Raw genomic sequence first — 18608 nt, forward strand, 5'->3', positions numbered from 1 at the left:
CACAATCTGTCCAAATTAAACCAGAAGCACCCACACATGAATCGACAGAACCAGTTCGGACACGGAAACCATGCCATAAAACTCTCAGTGCGCAGTTTTGTGTAGATTTCAATCCCAGAGGAGGTGCGTGATTCTGCAGTTAGTGAGTTAGCAGCACTCCGGTCACTTTTACTTATGTGCCTCAGCACTTGGTGAACCTGCTCAATCAAGTAACTCGGACACAAAGTTGCTATGATTCCTAAATGCTTCCAGTTTGCAATAACACTACTTACTGCTAACTGTGAAATATCTAAGAGGAAAGAAATATTACAAACTGACTTGTGCAATGTTGTTTATAAGGTCAGACTGCATGGCTAGGTGGATAAATTTATGGGCCTGAAAACAACTGAAGTCAAAGATTAAGGTGGTGTGGCCCAATACTTTTTTCCATATAATGTACGATAAAATACTTGTAGTGTCACCGACTGGATATATTTGTGACTAATGACTTTGTTTTCAGTGTTTCAGAAAGAAGCATTCAATTAGAAGAACATATTCCTGTATATGAAAGAAAAGCAAAAAACACCAGAACTCTAAAAGCACTCAATATTTGCTGCGTGTGCGTGATTGCATTAACACTAATGGAATGCATCATCAGTTATTAAAAAGATCCATGAATAAGAGGCAAGAACAAAGACTGAAGACAGAGCAGCAAAGGACAGAAGAGAGGAGGGGGTGTGTGTGTGGGGGGGGGGGGACGGGGGGGGGGGGGGGGGGACGGGACGGGTATTAACATCTTCATAGGAACCAAAAATTGGTAGTTTACTATACTTGTGGGGACAAACAGCCCTCGTTGGGACCAAAATCCTGGTCCCCACGAGTTTGAAGGCATTTTTGAGACTCAAAATGTGGTTTTAGTGTCAGGGTTACAATTAGGTTCTGGTTAGGTTTAGGGTAAGGGTCAGTTTGTGGAGAAGTTGCTGACAAAAAGATCACCAAAACAAGTGGTGAGGAGGAGCTTCTTATAAAAAAAACCTTTATTTCACAAAACATGACTGGGTTTTTAAAAAAAAGTAAAGAAGTGGGCAGATGCTCATCGAGCTGTAAAACGTGAAATACATTTCAGAATAATGTTTCTCAACATAAACACCTTGAACATCTCATCATCTACAGTATATGATATTAGAAAAAGCATCTGAGGTTTCTGAGGTACAACGCCTAAACTCAATACTCAATACACAATGCCCGTAATCTTGGCACCCTCAGACAGCACTGCAGCTGAACCAAAGCCAGGGCTGAACTGGTAATCTGGCATACCAGGCTTCTGCCCAGTGGGCTGATCGGTCAACTAAGGGGCCACTCCACACTGGCACTACAAGCACTGACAGCAGCCCACTCATTCATTACCCCATCAAATCTCTGCACTGAATGCAACTGGTTGTTTAGTGTGGAAGAAGCGGTGAAAAGGTGCAGCTGAAAAGCTTAGACACAAAAAGAAAAAGACACTAAAAATATAATATATATATATATATGTACATATATATATCCTCAATGCTTGAATCGCTCACTTCCTAATTATATCCCTCCATCTATTATGTATATATATACACACACATATACATACATATATATACAGTGTTGGGGAGTAACGGAATACATGTACCGCCGTTACGTATTTAAAATACAAAATGTGAGTAACTGTATTTCGTTACAGTTACCGTTTAAAAAGGTGGTATTTAGAATACAGTTACTTTGTTGAAATAAATGGATTACACGGCGGTATTTTCCTGTTTCATATTGTCGCGGGTCAGGATTGTTTGGGTTTGTTTGACAGCTACGTTCTGTTGTTCCAGGCGGCAGCGTTACGGTTGCCATGGTTACAGGGCGACGCTCTCTCTCTCTGCGACTGTGTGTTTCCTGGGTGAGAGAGCGCCTTTTTGTTGTTGTTGTTGCTGTGCTAAGCTAATAGGCAGAATGCTACAGGCATAGCTCTAAAGAATGTAGCCTGATGGGCAGTGTAGTCCGTGCTGCAGGGAGAATGGACTGCCATACCCGTTATGTGTCTGTGAGCGAGGGAGGGAGAAAAAGGAAAAGTACGAGCTGTCATCGAGCAAAAACGGGAGCTGGAAGCATGTAAATATAATAATAACCACTGCAGCCAAGAAGAGTGCCTGACGAGCCCAGTTGTAAGTAAGCTATTAAGACTCGACTGTACACTGTGTTCGTGTTTTCCTCCGAAAACAATAAGTTCCGTTGGAGCAGCCTTTCAACGCCTCTCTCTGTCTCTCGCTAGCAAAGTAAAGCTAGTTTTCAGCCAGGAGCCCGACACGGAACCCGACGTATTAGCCAGAGGTCCCTTTACTACAGTTCGGAGCCGCGGACCTTCAGTAATAGTAATAAGTCACACAGCAATAGTACATTCATGTAGTTGTAAAAGCATGATAATATATTAAGTAATCCAAAGTATTCAGAATACGTTACTCTCATTGAGTAACGTAACGGAATACGTTACAGAATACATTTTGGGGCATGTATTCTGTAATGGAATACATTTTAAAAGTAACCTTCCCAACACTGTGTGTATATATATATATATATATATGTATATAGCTAAGATACTGCGCAGGACCCTCAAGGTCCCAGGCCTCTGGTAGAGGACCCGAGCTTGAAGGATTAACCGCCCACAGGGGCGAGCGGGGAATTTTTTATATATACATATATATGTGTGTATATGTATATATATATATATATATATATATATATATATATATATATATATGTATATGTGTGTGTGTGTATATATATATATATAATAGATGGAGGGATATAATTAGGAAGTGAGAGATTCAAGCATTGAGGAAAAATGAACGGTAATAACGAACTGATGAAAAATGCTCTGAATAACTTTGAGCTAAGTGACATGAGTAGGTTAAAGCATTTATTTAGTAAATATAACAATGTCTAGAAATAGCTGAATGCTTTATGAGTAATCTGCTGTTGCACGTCTGCACTGAGGAACAAATACCAGTGTATGGTATAATTATCACTTCATCACAGTTCAGTTAACTCTGGACTGACAAAGTGGATTTCTTGTAGATTTGCTTTGAGTTCCAACATTCCAAGAAGTTCAAACAAAGCATGCCCAACACTTTCCACACAGCTAGGGTAAACCACCTGTCTGATGAAGATGGTGATGATGAATTGGAGGGATGCTTTGTAATAAAAATAATCTTGTGAATTAGTGATTAGTATGTGATTATTATCTCTCATTCATTCAGGAAGAGTCTGAGGAGCCAGATCTGAGATGGTAAAGTGGCCTGTCATCATTCACAGTGACTCTGTGGTTGTATCGCAGTAACTGCTGATCAACTTGTTTGGAGTATGCACTATTAATATCCCAAGGGTCTGAACAGCACTGGATTCATCCAGAGTACAGCAGCCTGCTAACCTGTTTCTCTACCTCTGGGTCACTGGATCACAGTACGGTATCTTGTTTCGTTTTTTGTTGTCGTTTTAGTTTTGGAGCAATAACTGGACTGTAAGAAATTCCTGATAGTTGTTGTTTTGAATTTCTCTGAATGTTAAGCAAGCAGGTATTGAAAAAAATAATAATCAGTTCAGAAGCCTGCATCTCTGGTGGCATGGAGGTACATTAGTACACATCTGGAAAGGCACCATGCCAGCTGAATAGTACATACAGGTTTACAGGCCACATATGCTCCTATTAAGACAACATATTTTTGAGAGGACGGTTTTGTTGCTTCTGTCAGGGTCCTGGATCTCTGACAAAGCTTTTTGTATATTTAGGACTCATTGTTTATGTTCAGTTTAATTATTAGTTTGCTTACTGTTTAGCATTGATGGGACGTTACTAACGGCGTTACTTTTTTCAGTAACGAGTAATCTAACTAAATACTATTCCTATCGTTATAACGCCATTACAGTTACTAACAAGAAAATGCGGTCCGTTACTATTTTTCAACAAACAGACGGTTGAAGCTGTGTTCAGCTTACCGCATCTTATATCAGTTGCACGGAAGTAGCTGTAAGTAATCTGGACGCTACAGTTTTAAGCAGCTGCGCGCTCCCGCGGACGGCAATCACGATCACTGTCTAGCACAACACCTGGAGCTAAGGAAGCAAAACAATCACATGAGTGCTGCTGTTTGACTGAGGAAGAATAAGGTAGTCGTGGTAAGCCAGTCACATGACCACTTAAAGACAAAGCAACAAGGTGATATATACCAGTTTATAAATTGTGCTGATAGGCCACGTAAAACCAGAGTCGTGATAAACAAGATATACGCGGCGTTTTTTCCTCAATAGTTTCGTCACATTAGCGCTAGCAAGCACTCTCTGCTTATGCAAAAAAAAAAAAAAAAACGGGAAGTTTTAGGAGTGACGGAGAGAGAGAGAGAGAGAGAGAGAGAGCAGAAAAAGAGAGAGAGAGAAAGAGAAAGAGAGAGAGACAGCAGAAAAAGAGAGAGCGCGAGTTTTGAGATGTGAGAGATTTGTGACGTTTAGCGTGTTTGGAGTGTGTAGTTTATGTGTTGTCTTGTGTAGTTAGTGTGTAGTGTTGTGGATAGTTTTGTGTTGTGTGTCAGAACAATGAGGCGACTGCTGTCTCCAGGTAGAAACAGGAGTGATACACCTGCTGCTGTCAGACCTGCAGGTATCAGGCTGTGATGTTCTCCTTTATAGTGGACAGAAATTATTTTTTTGGAGTGGCACAAATAATTTGTGTGGCATCTTATTGAAGAACAGCTGATTGTTCTGTAAACAGTTTGAAATGGTTATTTAAAAAATCAAGGTAAAAGGTAAATGGCTGCAAATAACTTTGTTGTTTGCAAAACTTGTGCATAGGATTTTAAAATTGACAATTAATATTTGCATTTAAAGTTATGAAATATGATTCATTAAAGATGTTTGTGGTTGTTATAGTAAAAAATATAACTTTTTCTACTCTGATTTTATGGTTTTTGTCTGATTTTAGATCAATTGTGTTAATACAGTATGAAAATGAAAACATAACTGTAAATTCAGACACGTGAGGTTGTGCTGAAAAGGATGATACCAAACAAGGCAAAGTAAATAGTTTTTAAAGGTGAAATGTGGAGGGAAAATCAAAAGTATTTAAAAATGGCCAATTATACCCTGGACCCCAGAGGGTTAAACATTTTTTTTAAAGTAACGCAATAGTTACTTTTCAAGTAATTAATTACTTTTAGAATATTGTAACTCAGTTACTAACTCAGTTACTTTTTTAAAGAAGTAACTAGTAACTATAATTGAATTACTTTTTCAAAGTAACTTGCCCAACACTGCTGTTTAGACAGTAAAGTAACCAGTTTTCTCTCTTCTATCCCTGTAGACCGTAGTGTACTCCATTTGTATTTATTCCCCAGTTACAGATATCGTTGGTTCTGTACACTCTTGTAATTTTACAGCCATAGTTCTCCACTTCCCTTCGTCTCTGTGTTAGGTATTCCGTTACGTTATTTCCTCTCTGACTTTGGTAGCCTTTGTCTTGTGTGTTTAATATTCAGTTTTACTTTCCCAGTCGCATTTCCCAGTTGCTTGGACCTGTGTGTTCCCAGCAGTTGTGTTAACTTTGCCAAACTGTGTCTGCAGTTATTTGTACCCTCATTGTGTTTCTGCTCGCTGTCTCATCATATTGTTTGCTTTTTGTTTTTAAGTGGTACATTTTCTCAGTTTAAACATTTGATGTATTTTCTGTGTTCTACTGCAAGTAAAATATGGGTTGAATTCATTTGCAAATCACTGCATTCTTTTTTTATTTGCATGAATCCCCCTACTGGAGCGCTGAGGCATTACCAATGGACCAATGTACAATCAACCCAGCAACAGTGTCAAAGCCAAAACCTAAAATAATCCATTACACTACAATTTACTCTTATTAACGTTCACAGCAGTAATAATAAAACAGTAATAGCAGTCTGTCATGGTTTCAGGTCAAATTGAGAGGATAAGATGATGAAGTAACAGTAAGCTTGAGTGTGTACAAGTTCATACCTCGGAACGGGTGACAGGTACAGAACTAATACCGGCATTCACCGCCTTCCAGGACCGAGCAGTCAGTACACAGGCAAAGAGGGGGTACAGATCCCCAGCGCCCAGTCTGCGGCTGTAACGCTCCACCCCTGACATGTCGCCCTTAATCAAAGCCTGCCACAGCTGACAGTAGTTCAACCTGAAGTCTGGTTGCAGAACCTGTGGAGGCAGCACAGAAAAGGTGATTAAGAGTGACTGGTTCACAGGTAAGAGACTGGGCAGTAATACCAGTACTATATTCACTGTTTTACACTGTAGTAGATCACTGAGGTCACTGAGACTTGAACCCATCTGAGATTTTCAGTAGATGCACCTGTGGTATCAATTTGAACATCCTAGGCTACTTCCTTCTTGGGTTATTGCATTCACATTTTTTTCAGAAAACTTGACTTCTGACCTTGAGGTCGAGGTCACTGAGATTTGAAGTTTGAAGTTATCACATTCACAAACCAAGGTGTCCAAGTGGTTACCACAGTATCTCTTCAGGCTTTTAGGGCTTAGGGGTTAAAAAAGAGAGAAATCTGCTTCATCTCTTAATGCATTTCTTACTTTAGGCATATTTAATCCCCCTGCTAAGAACCATTTACCAACTCCAGCACTTGGAGCACAAAAGCCCTGCATAGTATCCTACTGGTAATAACACTGAACATGAGTATGTGTATGTGTGTCTATCTTAACTTGATTAATATTCTTCTCCAAAATCACAGATGAAATCTCAAATCATTAGGAATAAATTGGTGCTATTACGATCCAAGGGAAGTCTCTGTGTACTGGTACTGTGTGTCAGAAATGATGGAGTTGCATATTTATTACTAAAATCCTCTTTATGCACAAAGAAATAGGCAGAAAATAAACTTATGGAAGAATGGTCCATGTCTGTATCAGACTGTGGGTGTTTGAAAGAACGAGTGTGTTAATAATCAAAGAGTTTGTGTGTTTGTTTGTGTGTCTAGGACATGAGTGCACACATGTGCCTGTATTATTAAGGCGGTGGTGCATTCAGACACAGCACTCTGCTGAGAACAACATCAAATGAGTTGTTTATCAAAAAGCTTTTATCCTGTGTAGCTCTAATAAAAGTGTGCCTGTTAAAGTGTGTATGTTTATTTTTCATGTGCATCTTAGCTGTCTACCCTTTGACTCAAGGCCTCAGCCAACAGCATGAAAAATGGACAGCAATATTGGAACAAATGGCATTTTCTTTCTGCACAGGCAAGATCGAGATTTCCCACCTGATACAGGCCGTGATCAAGCAGAACAATCTCGTTCTTTTTGGTCTGCGGACACTTTCGGACCAGCACATTGCCTGGGTGGGGGTCACAGTGAACAAAGCCGTGGACAAAGATCATTTCACTGTACATCTTGCCCAGGTTTTCTGAGATCTGTTGAAAACATGAAGGGGAATGTGTAAAGTTAAATCAGAAAAGAAGAAGAAAGAAGAAGCTTAAAATAAGAGTTCAGCAGTTCATGATTTGTGCTGTTCAAGAAAGAAAATGTAGAAGTTTTTCTGTCTTTTTGACCCAAATGCAGAAGAAATAAATGAGTCTGATGGCAGTGAGTCCAAGAAAAATGCAGTTTAATTACTACAAAGACAAAGAGAAAAAAAAGCCTTCAAAGCTGATGGCAGGAAAAGCACTAACCTACTAATCAGGTCAGAAACAATAAACATAATGTTCTGGAGTAAAGTGGAGACAAGAGGAGGGAGACTGAAAATGCAGACAAAAAACACACTGAACGAACAGGTGAACACAATCAAGACAATGACAAGGATCTGGAAAGGACAAACGGGGAAAGTAAAATCATAGAAAAACACATGAGTAATTTCAAAATAAAGCAGGAAGTATAAATTTGTAGACAACAGTGAGATGCAGTCGGGGGAACACAAGAGGAGCCTGGAAAGGAAGGAAACATACGAGCAAAACTTCCTTACAATTTGTTACATGTATTTGCTTTTATAAGCCCAGTAACACGTCAAAAGACATACAAATGTACAGATATATACACTTGTATAAACATCCTTGTGCACCCACACATACATATACACACATCCCTATTGTGAAAATAATGGGTGATCAAAGCCTTACCTCCTCCCTGTACTTTGCAAAAACCTTATTTTTGAACCACTTTTAAACGGCGTCATGCTGCGACGTTGCCTCAGTTCTTCACTTACACTGTTTCACAGCTTCACTCCACACACAGAGGTGGTTCCTGGAGTACTGATATCCAAGATGGCGCTCGCCAGAGGTCGACGTTGCGGAGCTCTTTGAGTCAAGTTACTTCTTTTTTTTTTCTTTTCTTCTTCCGAACCACACAAAAGTTCACTGTGAGCGAGGGACCTTATTACGACTGAGAGAGCGCAGCGATGTTGGACTGTTTGACCCGTCCTCACTGGAATCCTTTCCTGAGCTAGCAGTCTATGCTGACTCAACGCTAAGCCGACCACTGACAGGGAGCCCTCCTAGGAACAGGCCGAAGCAGAGGCGAGGCAAACGGGGAGGAGCTGACCAGAGGCTCCAGCGCTTGGTTAGCAACGGAAGGTTAACCCTCCAGGTTATACTGTTCGCAAACATTCAGTCTCTGAAAAATAAAGTGGACGAGCTCCACGCTCGGATTTGTACACAGAGGGACATTCAAGATTGCTCCATATTGTGTTTCTGTGAAACCTGGCTGGGGGAAGGACACCCGATGAGGCACTAACACCTACATGGCCTACAGGACGGTTTCCTTGTCCTGCAGGCGTTTGTTTCTTTTCTTTTTTTTTTCCTTTCTTTTTTACAGATATGTAGTCAGTGTTAGCATGAAATTTTCATGGACAAAAGTTGGCCAAAAATACTATTTTTAGTTTTGCTATGAACACTCTTTCCTGTGTTTAATGCGTTTTGCTACTAAAACAGTTGTGCATAAATAAAAATACTGGTAGCCGCCAGTGCTACCCCTTAGCTTCCTAGTAGATGCACCAATAGTATTAATTTAAAGATCCTAGGTGGTACCTTTCTCGATTTATTGTGTTCACAAGATTTTCAGAAAATTTGGCCTCTGACATTGACCGTGAGGTTAAAGTCATTGGGATTCAAACATCTCTGAGACTTTTAGTAGACGCACTTATGGTATCAGTTTGAAAATGCTAAGTGACTTCCTTCATGAGTGTTTGGATTCACAGTAATGGGTGTCCACAGCGCCCTCCCACCCAGGTGGTGATGACAGTACCCATCAGCCTTTTACAGCTGAGGGGTGAAAAGATGACAGACGGGTGGGAGGGGGGACAACCGTCACACACAGCTCACACCTGCATGACCTTGAATATCAGTCAGTAAGCTATTAACCATTAACCATCAGAGTGCAGGCAGTACCTCATTGACATTGATGCCATGTGTCTGCATGTAATCCCTGTCATTGACTTGGCCCCCGTCTGCAAACTCCATGGTCAGGATTCTCTTGGTGGAGAGATTCCAGTGGATCATGGGAATCTGGACAGAGAGAGAGATGTGCAACAGACGATGGGATGTGCAGGTTTATCCTCTATATCTTTTTCACATTTGCTCACCGTTCAGTGTCCTGTGAAGCTGTTTAGCAGAGGTTCATTAGAAGGCTCAGTTCTTATGCTGGTACTATTTTAAATGAAATGAAACAACTGCTTCTAATAATCTTTTTGAAGGAGTAAATCTAGTGTACTTTAGATTATTTGGTAACATTCAGTTGAAAATGAGTTAAATTCCACTCATTACAGTTTACATGAGAAAAATGTGAGTAAGAAACATAAAATTCGGCAGAATGACAGATGAGCCTGTGAAAACAATTAACAATTACATTTGTTATTGGACCATATTTGAACAAAATCATCTTTTATTCTGCCAAATTTTATGTCTCTGTCAAGTTAAATTGAAGCAATAAAAATGCACAATACACCGAGACAAGAAAGAATAAAAAACAAAATAAGGAACATTTCTAACTGTAAATACATAAAAACTGAACAAAGAAAAGCAAGTCTCAAAAAACAGCACCAGAAAAATGAAATGATAACTGACAACGCTAACAGAATATAGAAGAAGCTGACGGGCAGCAAACGGGAAGCTCTCATAGACCATAAAAACTCTGACCTCTGTTAACTGTAAGAATCATATTTTATAAATCAAAGGCCTTAAATTAAAACCAGCTGTTTAGAATACATGTGTACACAAAACTGTTACTCTGTTACTCTAAAGGGAAGTCTTGGGGGAAAGGTTGCATTTTAATGCATGCCCATATCAGTACCTTAAGAAAGTGAAAGTGGGCCAGCATGTCGGCCACCTTCTCAGCATTGCGTCCCTCGTTAAGGAAGTCCAGCTCCAGAGGCATGTTTTTCTTGGCCTCCTCCACCAACCACATTAAGGCAAAGTCCGGGAAGAGCCAATGAACCGCCTTCAACAACACCTTCAAATTAAATACATATATCCAAAAAAGAAGAATCAGTCTCACTGTAAGCATAATAAAACAGCAAACGTATATACAATGGTACCCTCTCAACATATTAATACATATTATAAGAGTGGCTGATTAGACTCTCCCTGCAAAGATCATTACTAAGCAAATCAAGTGTGAGGACAGAAAATTGCTGTTCAGCAACTCTCTACATCATCGCTTAATGCTGGCACTTAGCTGTGCTTCTGGCTAAAGTGCTGTTTGGAACAGCAGACGAGATGAGCTTCATCACTTGTGGAAGAGGCTCTTCTGAGTTCATTAGTCAAGGTTAGAACTGCTCAGCATGTAAAAACAGATGTAAAATGTCTTCTCTGCTCTAAAGGAGTGTCGTCAAATCTGGTAACGTGCATGAGGTTAGAACAACCACGTCACAATACAACGATCTCAATACCGGACGAGGGGTGTTTCTCTGGGAGGAATCAGCTGACTAGGCTTTTACAAAATATTCCTTTCTTTCAAAATGTGGTTGAACAGTAAATGTGAAAAGTCATCTTTTCAGGCTATTACGAATACTTGAATTCAGCTCAAAATCCAACCACAGGGTCTAACAGATATAAATGGTACATAGTAGCTTCCACTTTGTTATTATACCACTTACAGTTTGCTGTGGAATAGTTCGTTGTGCAGAAATGTCACAGCTGGACTTGTTGCACAGGTGGCATCCTATCCTGGTACCTGCTGGCTAAGCTCCTGAGAACTGCCTATTGTTTCAAAAATGTTCGTCTGGCATGGAAGCGACTGGAACACTTGAATTCAACGATAGCGTTAATGATAAACCTGCTAGCTGACAAAGTTGTTGTCAATAAACTGATCATAAGTGTAAACTGATTGATTTGCATTAGGCCAATGGACCAGCCCCACATTTCCTAACTCATTCAAAAGCAGTTGAACAGACAGAGACTCACTTCCATTACTAGGATGTCGTTGGCGCTTTGTTTCTGGACTTTGGGGTGTTGGATCTTGACCGCCACCGTCTTTCCATCATGTAGCACTGCCTTGTGGACCTGTGCTAAGGAAGCTGCACCCTGAGGCTTCTCTTCAAAGGAGAGAAATAATTCTGACAACTGGAGGAGACAGAGGGGGAATGAGGGATTATGAAGGGAAAGAGGTGAGGAATTAGGAGATGGGAACAACATCAAAGTACACACACACACACGCGCACACACACGCACACACACGCACACCCTGCCTGCTAGCATCTTGCACATCCCCTTGTTATGTACTGGATTGCCTCAGATTGAGTTTTCCCACCTTTGCATCTGATTTTTAACACACTGTCACCCTGTTTGTTTCACACACTCTGAGAATCAATAAGTGGCCCCATCATAATAAAATCTGCTGAGAAGTTTCCCTCGCAAAAACAAAAAGCAATGGAAACCATAATTGAGTGTGAAATTGGCACAGTTAACTCCATAACCGACTGTAAAGTAACAACATAAGACAGGTGAGTGGGGAAGTAAAATACTTAGATTACAATGGCTATGAACTGTTTTTAAAATAAATACTTTGTGATGACAGTGTACAGCAGGTAAAACACATCAAAATCACAGCTGCTCTTACACTAACACGTTATCTTCAAGTCCTTGGGTTGCCTTTTATGTTTAAATGTTTCTATTAAAATATGTCCATGCTATGAAATTATATATTTTTGAACAGTTTTGTCAGATAAAAATGCAAATGGGGGTTATGATTATTAAAAGTTTACTAAATTAGTCAGTAAGACAATGAACAGTTGAAGGAATAAAAAAAGCAGTTGGTAATAAAAGTTCTGCACATGTTTATACAGGCAGTATTATTAGAATCCATAACATACATTTTCATTGCTATGCAGATGATACCCAGCTTTATCTGCCCATGACACCAGGTGACACACACCTTTTTACATCACATGAATGCCTTAAAGACATAAAGACCTGGATGAGCGCTAACATCCTGCTTCCAAATTCAGATCAAACTGTGGTTATTGTATATTAGAAACAATGTGTCCAACCAGATTATTATTATTAGAATCATCCTGTGTCACAGTGACAAATTAGTCAATGCATTTATGACTTAGTTTGACGATTGTAGTTTATTATTGTCAGGTTATCCTAAAAACTCCCTGAAACACCTTCAGTTGCTGCAGTGACCTACTGAAAGGGACTAGCAGGATGTTTCCCCTCACACTGGCTCAATATTGTCCCCCCAGTTAAAACCAGTATTAAATTTCAAATCCTTCTCCCTGGGGTCTGACATAATCAGGCCCATCTTATCTTAAAGACCTGAGGTCTTTAAGATACGGCACGATATAATGCCGATAGAGCACTTTGTTCTTCGGCTGCTGGTCTTCTTGCGGTTCCTCGGGTGTCTGAAAGCAGAGTGGGAGACACAGCCATGCACTGCATTAGGCCTAGGGGCTTCCCATGATGCATGAGTGTTTCTTCTTCAATCCCCTCTTTTTACTCTCTGTGTGTTTTTGCACCACTCTGCATTTAAACTATTATTCATCTCAGGTTTCTTCGACATTGTGTCTTTTGTTTCCCTCCCCTCACCCCCGACTGGTCACGGCTGCCCCTCCCTGAGCCTGGATCTGACAGACGACTGTTGCTGTGATTTGGTGCTATATTAAGTCAAACTGAATTAAAATCTGACTTAGATGAGATATATGAGGTTCAGTCATGAGTGATTCAGGGTTCGGTTCACTAACCTGTAATTTGGGAGGTGCTGGAAAGGATTTTTCTGAAGAAAAAAACGTGATGTGTGATGGTTAAAAACCTTATCTTAATCATCTGATTGTCAGCTTTGGGAGAGCAAATTTCAAAAGTCAAACATATTGTAGCACAGGGTTAGTCTGTCACACTGTTTTACAAGGTGTTTGTAACGTTTAGCAAGAGCAATACTGATGCTATTAGGCTTTCATTAAAACTTTGAATCAATTAGGCCTTGAGCTGAAACTGAACCCTGAAGAATAAAACTGCATCATCAGTTTGTTTTGCAAATAATTTTTAAAATTATGTAAAAGTTGCAAAAACCTGTGGCGCTTTTTCAAATTCTTCTGTATTTAGTTGTGATTCACACAGATTCATATTCTGTTGACTGTAAAGTTTAATGCTGGTCACATACGCTGAACATGACACTGCATTCACAGGTGGAAGGGAAATTTAAAAATCAGAACTGAGACTTGTATGTTTAATATATGATTCATAATATATGTTTTTTCATATCAGATGTTAATATTTGCTGTATGTGTGACGATGTTTGTGCAAAGTTTCACTGGGTACACACAGACGTTACAATCATTATAGGAAGATTATTACATATGAGAACATATTTGTTAATGACTGTTAGTCACTTTCCAGCAGCCAAGAGAGGTCATCATAATCCAACATATGAAACAATTAGATTAACAGAGATTTTCCACAATTTGTAAATACATACACAGCAAAACAAAAACACAAACTCACACAGATCACACAAATACAGTCGGAAATATTTTCCAGGGACGCAAAAAAAAACCTGTGAGGAAATTGTTTTTATACAGATTTACTTTAAAATCAGTGAAGTTCTCGTGCTTTAGCACACAAAGGGACTCACCCTGAACAGAAGGTCATACTGGTGTCTACATGTATTTGTCTTTAGGGACAGGGGGGGACAGGGGCTTTAAACGTAACAAGCTTTAAGGCTGGAAGAGCAATCGATAAATGCAGTACATTTAGCTATGTTTATAATTCAGAGACGCGTCTCTGCAGTGGGAACAAAAGCAAATTTAAGCCGTTTCAACACAAATTTCCACTCTGTCTATGATCAGACTCAAAGTGTGATTGGCAGTCTGACTGATAAATGGCTGTCTATTGTCAGTAATCAGTAACTGCCTGTTCAGCGTGGCCCAGCTAAGAACTGATACAAGGCTGGTGAGTCCTGCAGGTGTATGAATATTAGAAATGTATGAATGGGTGAAGAGTGCAGGCTGGGACTGTATAAGTATTACCACCCTCATCTACCACAGTATCGTGTTTGGCAGGCTTGCATTGATATTTTAACTTCATCACTGGGACAATTGCCCAGCTTTTTTTTCCTAGTGAAACATGAAAAGAGACTAATTTGAACACGATGTCGGCCCATCGGGTGCAGGCTGACCGGGAGGCATGTGGAAGATGCCATAGGACAATGAATTATGAATGCAGCATGAGACTCTGTGTGGGAACAACAGAGTTATTCATTATGCAAATATGCTAAATGGAATGAAATTGTCTTTGCTTACCAATGTCTGCCCACTATGAGAACGAGCATCCAGTGGGATCTGACATGCAAAGAGAGCCTTCATGGGTTAAGTAAACGTGTAATTTCTAGATGAACCTGTCACTTTAGGGAGCTGTGAAAAATCTGAGGAATCCCAGTGAAATTTAAACATCTGCGATTCTTAAAATTTACATAATTGTAAAAACGATGTTGAAAAAAAGCTTGACAGTAACAGTCCAACTCTTTATCACTGTACAGCTTCTGTAATCAGCCTCCTGTTTGCAGCCTCTGATTCATGTACTCTCCTACACACTCACTACTTAATCTCAGCTGTGTTGTTAATAAACATGGTAATGTGTGCATGTGGGGCCTGCTCCCACAGGGCAGACCCACAGTGACATACGTTCCCTGAAATGAGTTGTGGCACAAATAAAATGGCCCCTGAGGTCTCCCAGTTAAATGGCAACACACTGGTGTCTGTATCTGCAGTAAGGTGGTCATTTTTCTCCATGGCAGCACGCCACGGGCCCAGCTGGAGGAGGTGACATAAATCATTACAGTGCAGAAGAGAAGAAATAAAAACAGATTACTTAGCAAAGGAAAAGAAGTGAAAGGCTCAGCTCTAAAAACTCCAATATCCTCCTCCCCGTCTTAATGCAACGCAGATGTAACACACGAACAATACGACGTATACACACTGTCCTTTCACTTTTTATCCCACCAATGTGTTAAGCAGCAGCTACACATAACGTTTAAGGTGAAAGGTCTTCCATCGTATTCAGTCCAGCACTTGACCTTGTAAATACCAGTTTGACAGCTTGGACCACTGAGTTTGTCTTTATGGACACTACTGCATAACATATGCTTCAGTGATGGCTGGTAAATGTGAGGATTTTATTTCCTCGCTGGGTGAAAAATGATGAAGCCTTGTTTCAGTTATTAAGATGTTGGAGTGCATCTGTGATCACTACAAGGTCACAACTGCAGCTAATGCTTTACTTTGAGCAGCAGACGGACACAAACATGTGAAACTGAAAAAATGGGCCTCTGTCTCGTTGACCCATTTCATTACACTGTGACAAAATGTCTGTGTGGGTCCTCAGTCATCCAGGTCATGGTAGTCCTGAGAAGTTGTAAAGAAGCCACCTGGCCCTAAAGACGTCTGTGAAGAACAGCTGGCTTCTTATCAAGCTCTAAGCATGACTTAGAGTAAGTCCATTTAATTCAGATTTGCCTGTTTGAGCTCAGTGACTGTAGTGCTTTAATGTCTTTTTAATGGCAGCACTTTCTATTACAGCTCGGTAATAAAGTGATAATAGTCAGGTAACAAGGCCAACACAAGAACAATGTGGTCATTTCTAAGTTATTACCACTTAGTTATCAAAGTAATAACCAGTTAATATACAAGTATTATCATGTAGCAACAGCAGTTAAAGAATGTAATAGTACTAAACTGTATGTAATTGGAAAATAGGGCCCAAAAACTGAGAGGAATAATGTGGAAATATCAAAATGTCAAGCCATGTCCATGAGGCAAAACTTGTTAATGATAGTAACATAATACCTTAGTAACAACATGATAACCTGCTAGCTACAAGAAGTAATGTCTGCGAGTTTGGATTTTACCATTTTCATACAGAGGTAAACTGTAATAACCTCATAATAATACTGTAATACTAACTGGCTGATGTTTTAGCATATTTGGGTAGTATTACTATATTATAATGTTTGAATTAATCCTACCTTAGGTTCCCAGAACTCTGCCTTGCTTAGAAGCAATAATGTCAATATTATGTTTAATGCTCTGGTTGATTAAATGTTTACATCTCTCTGGTAGATTTTGCTTAATATCAGGAAACAAATGCAAAATACAAAACTGTCTGTTTCTATTTAATAGCACATTAATAACCTATTAAAGCAAACTTAAAGTGTGATTGTCTGTGAAGGTTCTCAGTCATCCAGGTCATCGTAGTCTAAGGAGCTTGGAAAGAAAAGCGTCTGGACTTCTTTAAGTTGCTTGAAGACGTTTCACCTCTCATCCGAGAAGCTTCTTCAGTTCTAAGGTCAAATGGCCGAGAGTCCCAGATTTAAACCCAGTGGGAGTATCCCCCCAAAGAGGGACAAAGGACCCCCTGGTGATCCTCTAATCACATGAGGCAAGGTGTGAAAGCGGGTGTGGGATCTAATCAGCCAGGGTTTCGGGTGAGCTCATTGTTAAACCTGGCCCCACCCTATCATGTGAATTCCTGAGGTCAGATGGCCCAGAATGTGAGTGGGCGTTAAGGCGTCTGGGAAGGGATCTCAAAACTGGATTATAGATGGCAGACAATTGGTGTCGTAAACCACCGCCTCTGTTCAAAGATGGTCGCTCACAGTGGACATAGATGGCCTCTTTCACTCCTCTTTCAAACCATCTGTCCTCTCTGTCCAAAATGTGAATATTGGCATCCTCGAAAGAGTGACCTTTATCCTTAAGATGCAGATGGACTGCTGAGTCTTGACCTGTGGAGGTGGCTCTTCTATGTTGTGCCATGCGCTTGTGAAGTGGCTGTTTGGTCTCTCCAATGTAGAGGTCTGGGCATTCCTCGCTGCACTGTACAGCATACACCAAACAGCCACTTCAATGTAGAGGTCTGGGCATTCCTCGCTGCACTGTACAGCATACACCAAACAGCCACTTCAATGTAGAGGTCTGGGCATTCCTCGCTGCACTGTACAGCATACACCAAACAGCCACTTCAATGTAGAGGTCTGGGCATTCCTCGCTGCACTGTACAGCATACACCAAACAGCCACTTCACAAGCGCATGGCACAACATAGAAGAGCCACATAGTGCGGGAAAAATATTTCAGCTTGGACAGAAAGTAGTTATGGAACAGATATTTAAAATGTCCAGTACACAAAAGTAAGATTCCATCCATGTTCTCCCACTTATCCAGCCCAGGGTTTTTCCATACTGGAAATTTAGATTTTTGAAATTAAACCAAGAATGATTTAAGTTGTTTGAGCAACAGTTTCACATCATTATAACTTGTGCATAAAGTAAATCTTTTTCAATTTTCTGCCAAAAACAACATATTGGAACACTTTGGAATATTTCACGTCTATCATTAGAAATAAACCATGATAACATTCACTCACATAGCTACAGTCTGACTGAACTGTTGAACATGGGGTGCTTAATTATATCAGTGTTAGCTGACAGTCATATTAACAACATCTGGTTGTTTATCCATATTTATTATAATAATGTCATCTTATTTCAACACAGTATGGAAGAAATATAGTGTCATCAGAATCCAACTATTTTTAGACATTGAATTTATAACACTGAATTTTTATCCTCCAAATTTCCCTGCAAAAAATATTCACCTGCAAAAATTCGCCTGCAAAAAATTCAACTGCAAAAATTCACCTGCAAAAAATTCAACTGCAAAAATTCACCTGCAAAAAATTCACCTGCAAAAATTCACCTGCAAAAAATTCACCTGCAAAAATTCAACTGCAAAAATGATGACCTTAAATGACCCAAGCCAGAGCAATCAGCACTAGATCGAGTCGAGCGGCTCTCAGCCAATTAAATTACGCTGTTTGATCACATGACATCGTTAGCCAGCAGTGTGTCTCCTAGAAGATAGCTGTTTAGAGGTGAGGGATTAAGGCTGTATCCCAATTCAGGGGCTGTATCCCAATTCAGGGTCTGCAGCCTTAAAGTACGCAGCCTCAACGATCCTCAAGGGCCGCGTACTCAAAGACCGCTAAGGCCGGAAGTGCGAGGCTCGTGAAATGGGACGGTCTAGCCTCCGTCGCGCTGCCCAGGTTGCCTAGCAACCATAACACCAACCGCTGGAAACGTTTCATACAGCTTTGTTTGACAGAA

The 18608-nt window shown here is 40.2% G+C and overlaps 1 protein-coding gene across 2 annotated transcripts in view; it reads right to left on the reverse strand.

Annotated features, from left to right (window-relative positions):
* Positions 1 to 18608, reverse strand: part of adck1 (aarF domain containing kinase 1) — a 90554-nt gene that overhangs the window by 23594 nt on the left and 48352 nt on the right. For both annotated transcript variants that reach the window (XM_063498006.1, XM_063498005.1), the window contains 5 exons: positions 11415 to 11573; positions 10303 to 10461; positions 9402 to 9518; positions 7284 to 7433; positions 6013 to 6210 (listed from right to left, as the gene is read on the reverse strand). In XM_063498006.1, the coding sequence (XP_063354076.1) occupies positions 6013 to 6210; positions 7284 to 7433; positions 9402 to 9518; positions 10303 to 10461; positions 11415 to 11573 (783 nt within the window). The remainder of the gene's footprint in view (positions 1 to 6012; positions 6211 to 7283; positions 7434 to 9401; positions 9519 to 10302; positions 10462 to 11414; positions 11574 to 18608) is intronic.

Source organism: Pelmatolapia mariae, linkage group LG16_19 (assembly GCF_036321145.2).
Source record: "Pelmatolapia mariae isolate MD_Pm_ZW linkage group LG16_19, Pm_UMD_F_2, whole genome shotgun sequence".
Taxonomy (NCBI): Eukaryota; Metazoa; Chordata; class Actinopteri; order Cichliformes; family Cichlidae; genus Pelmatolapia; species Pelmatolapia mariae.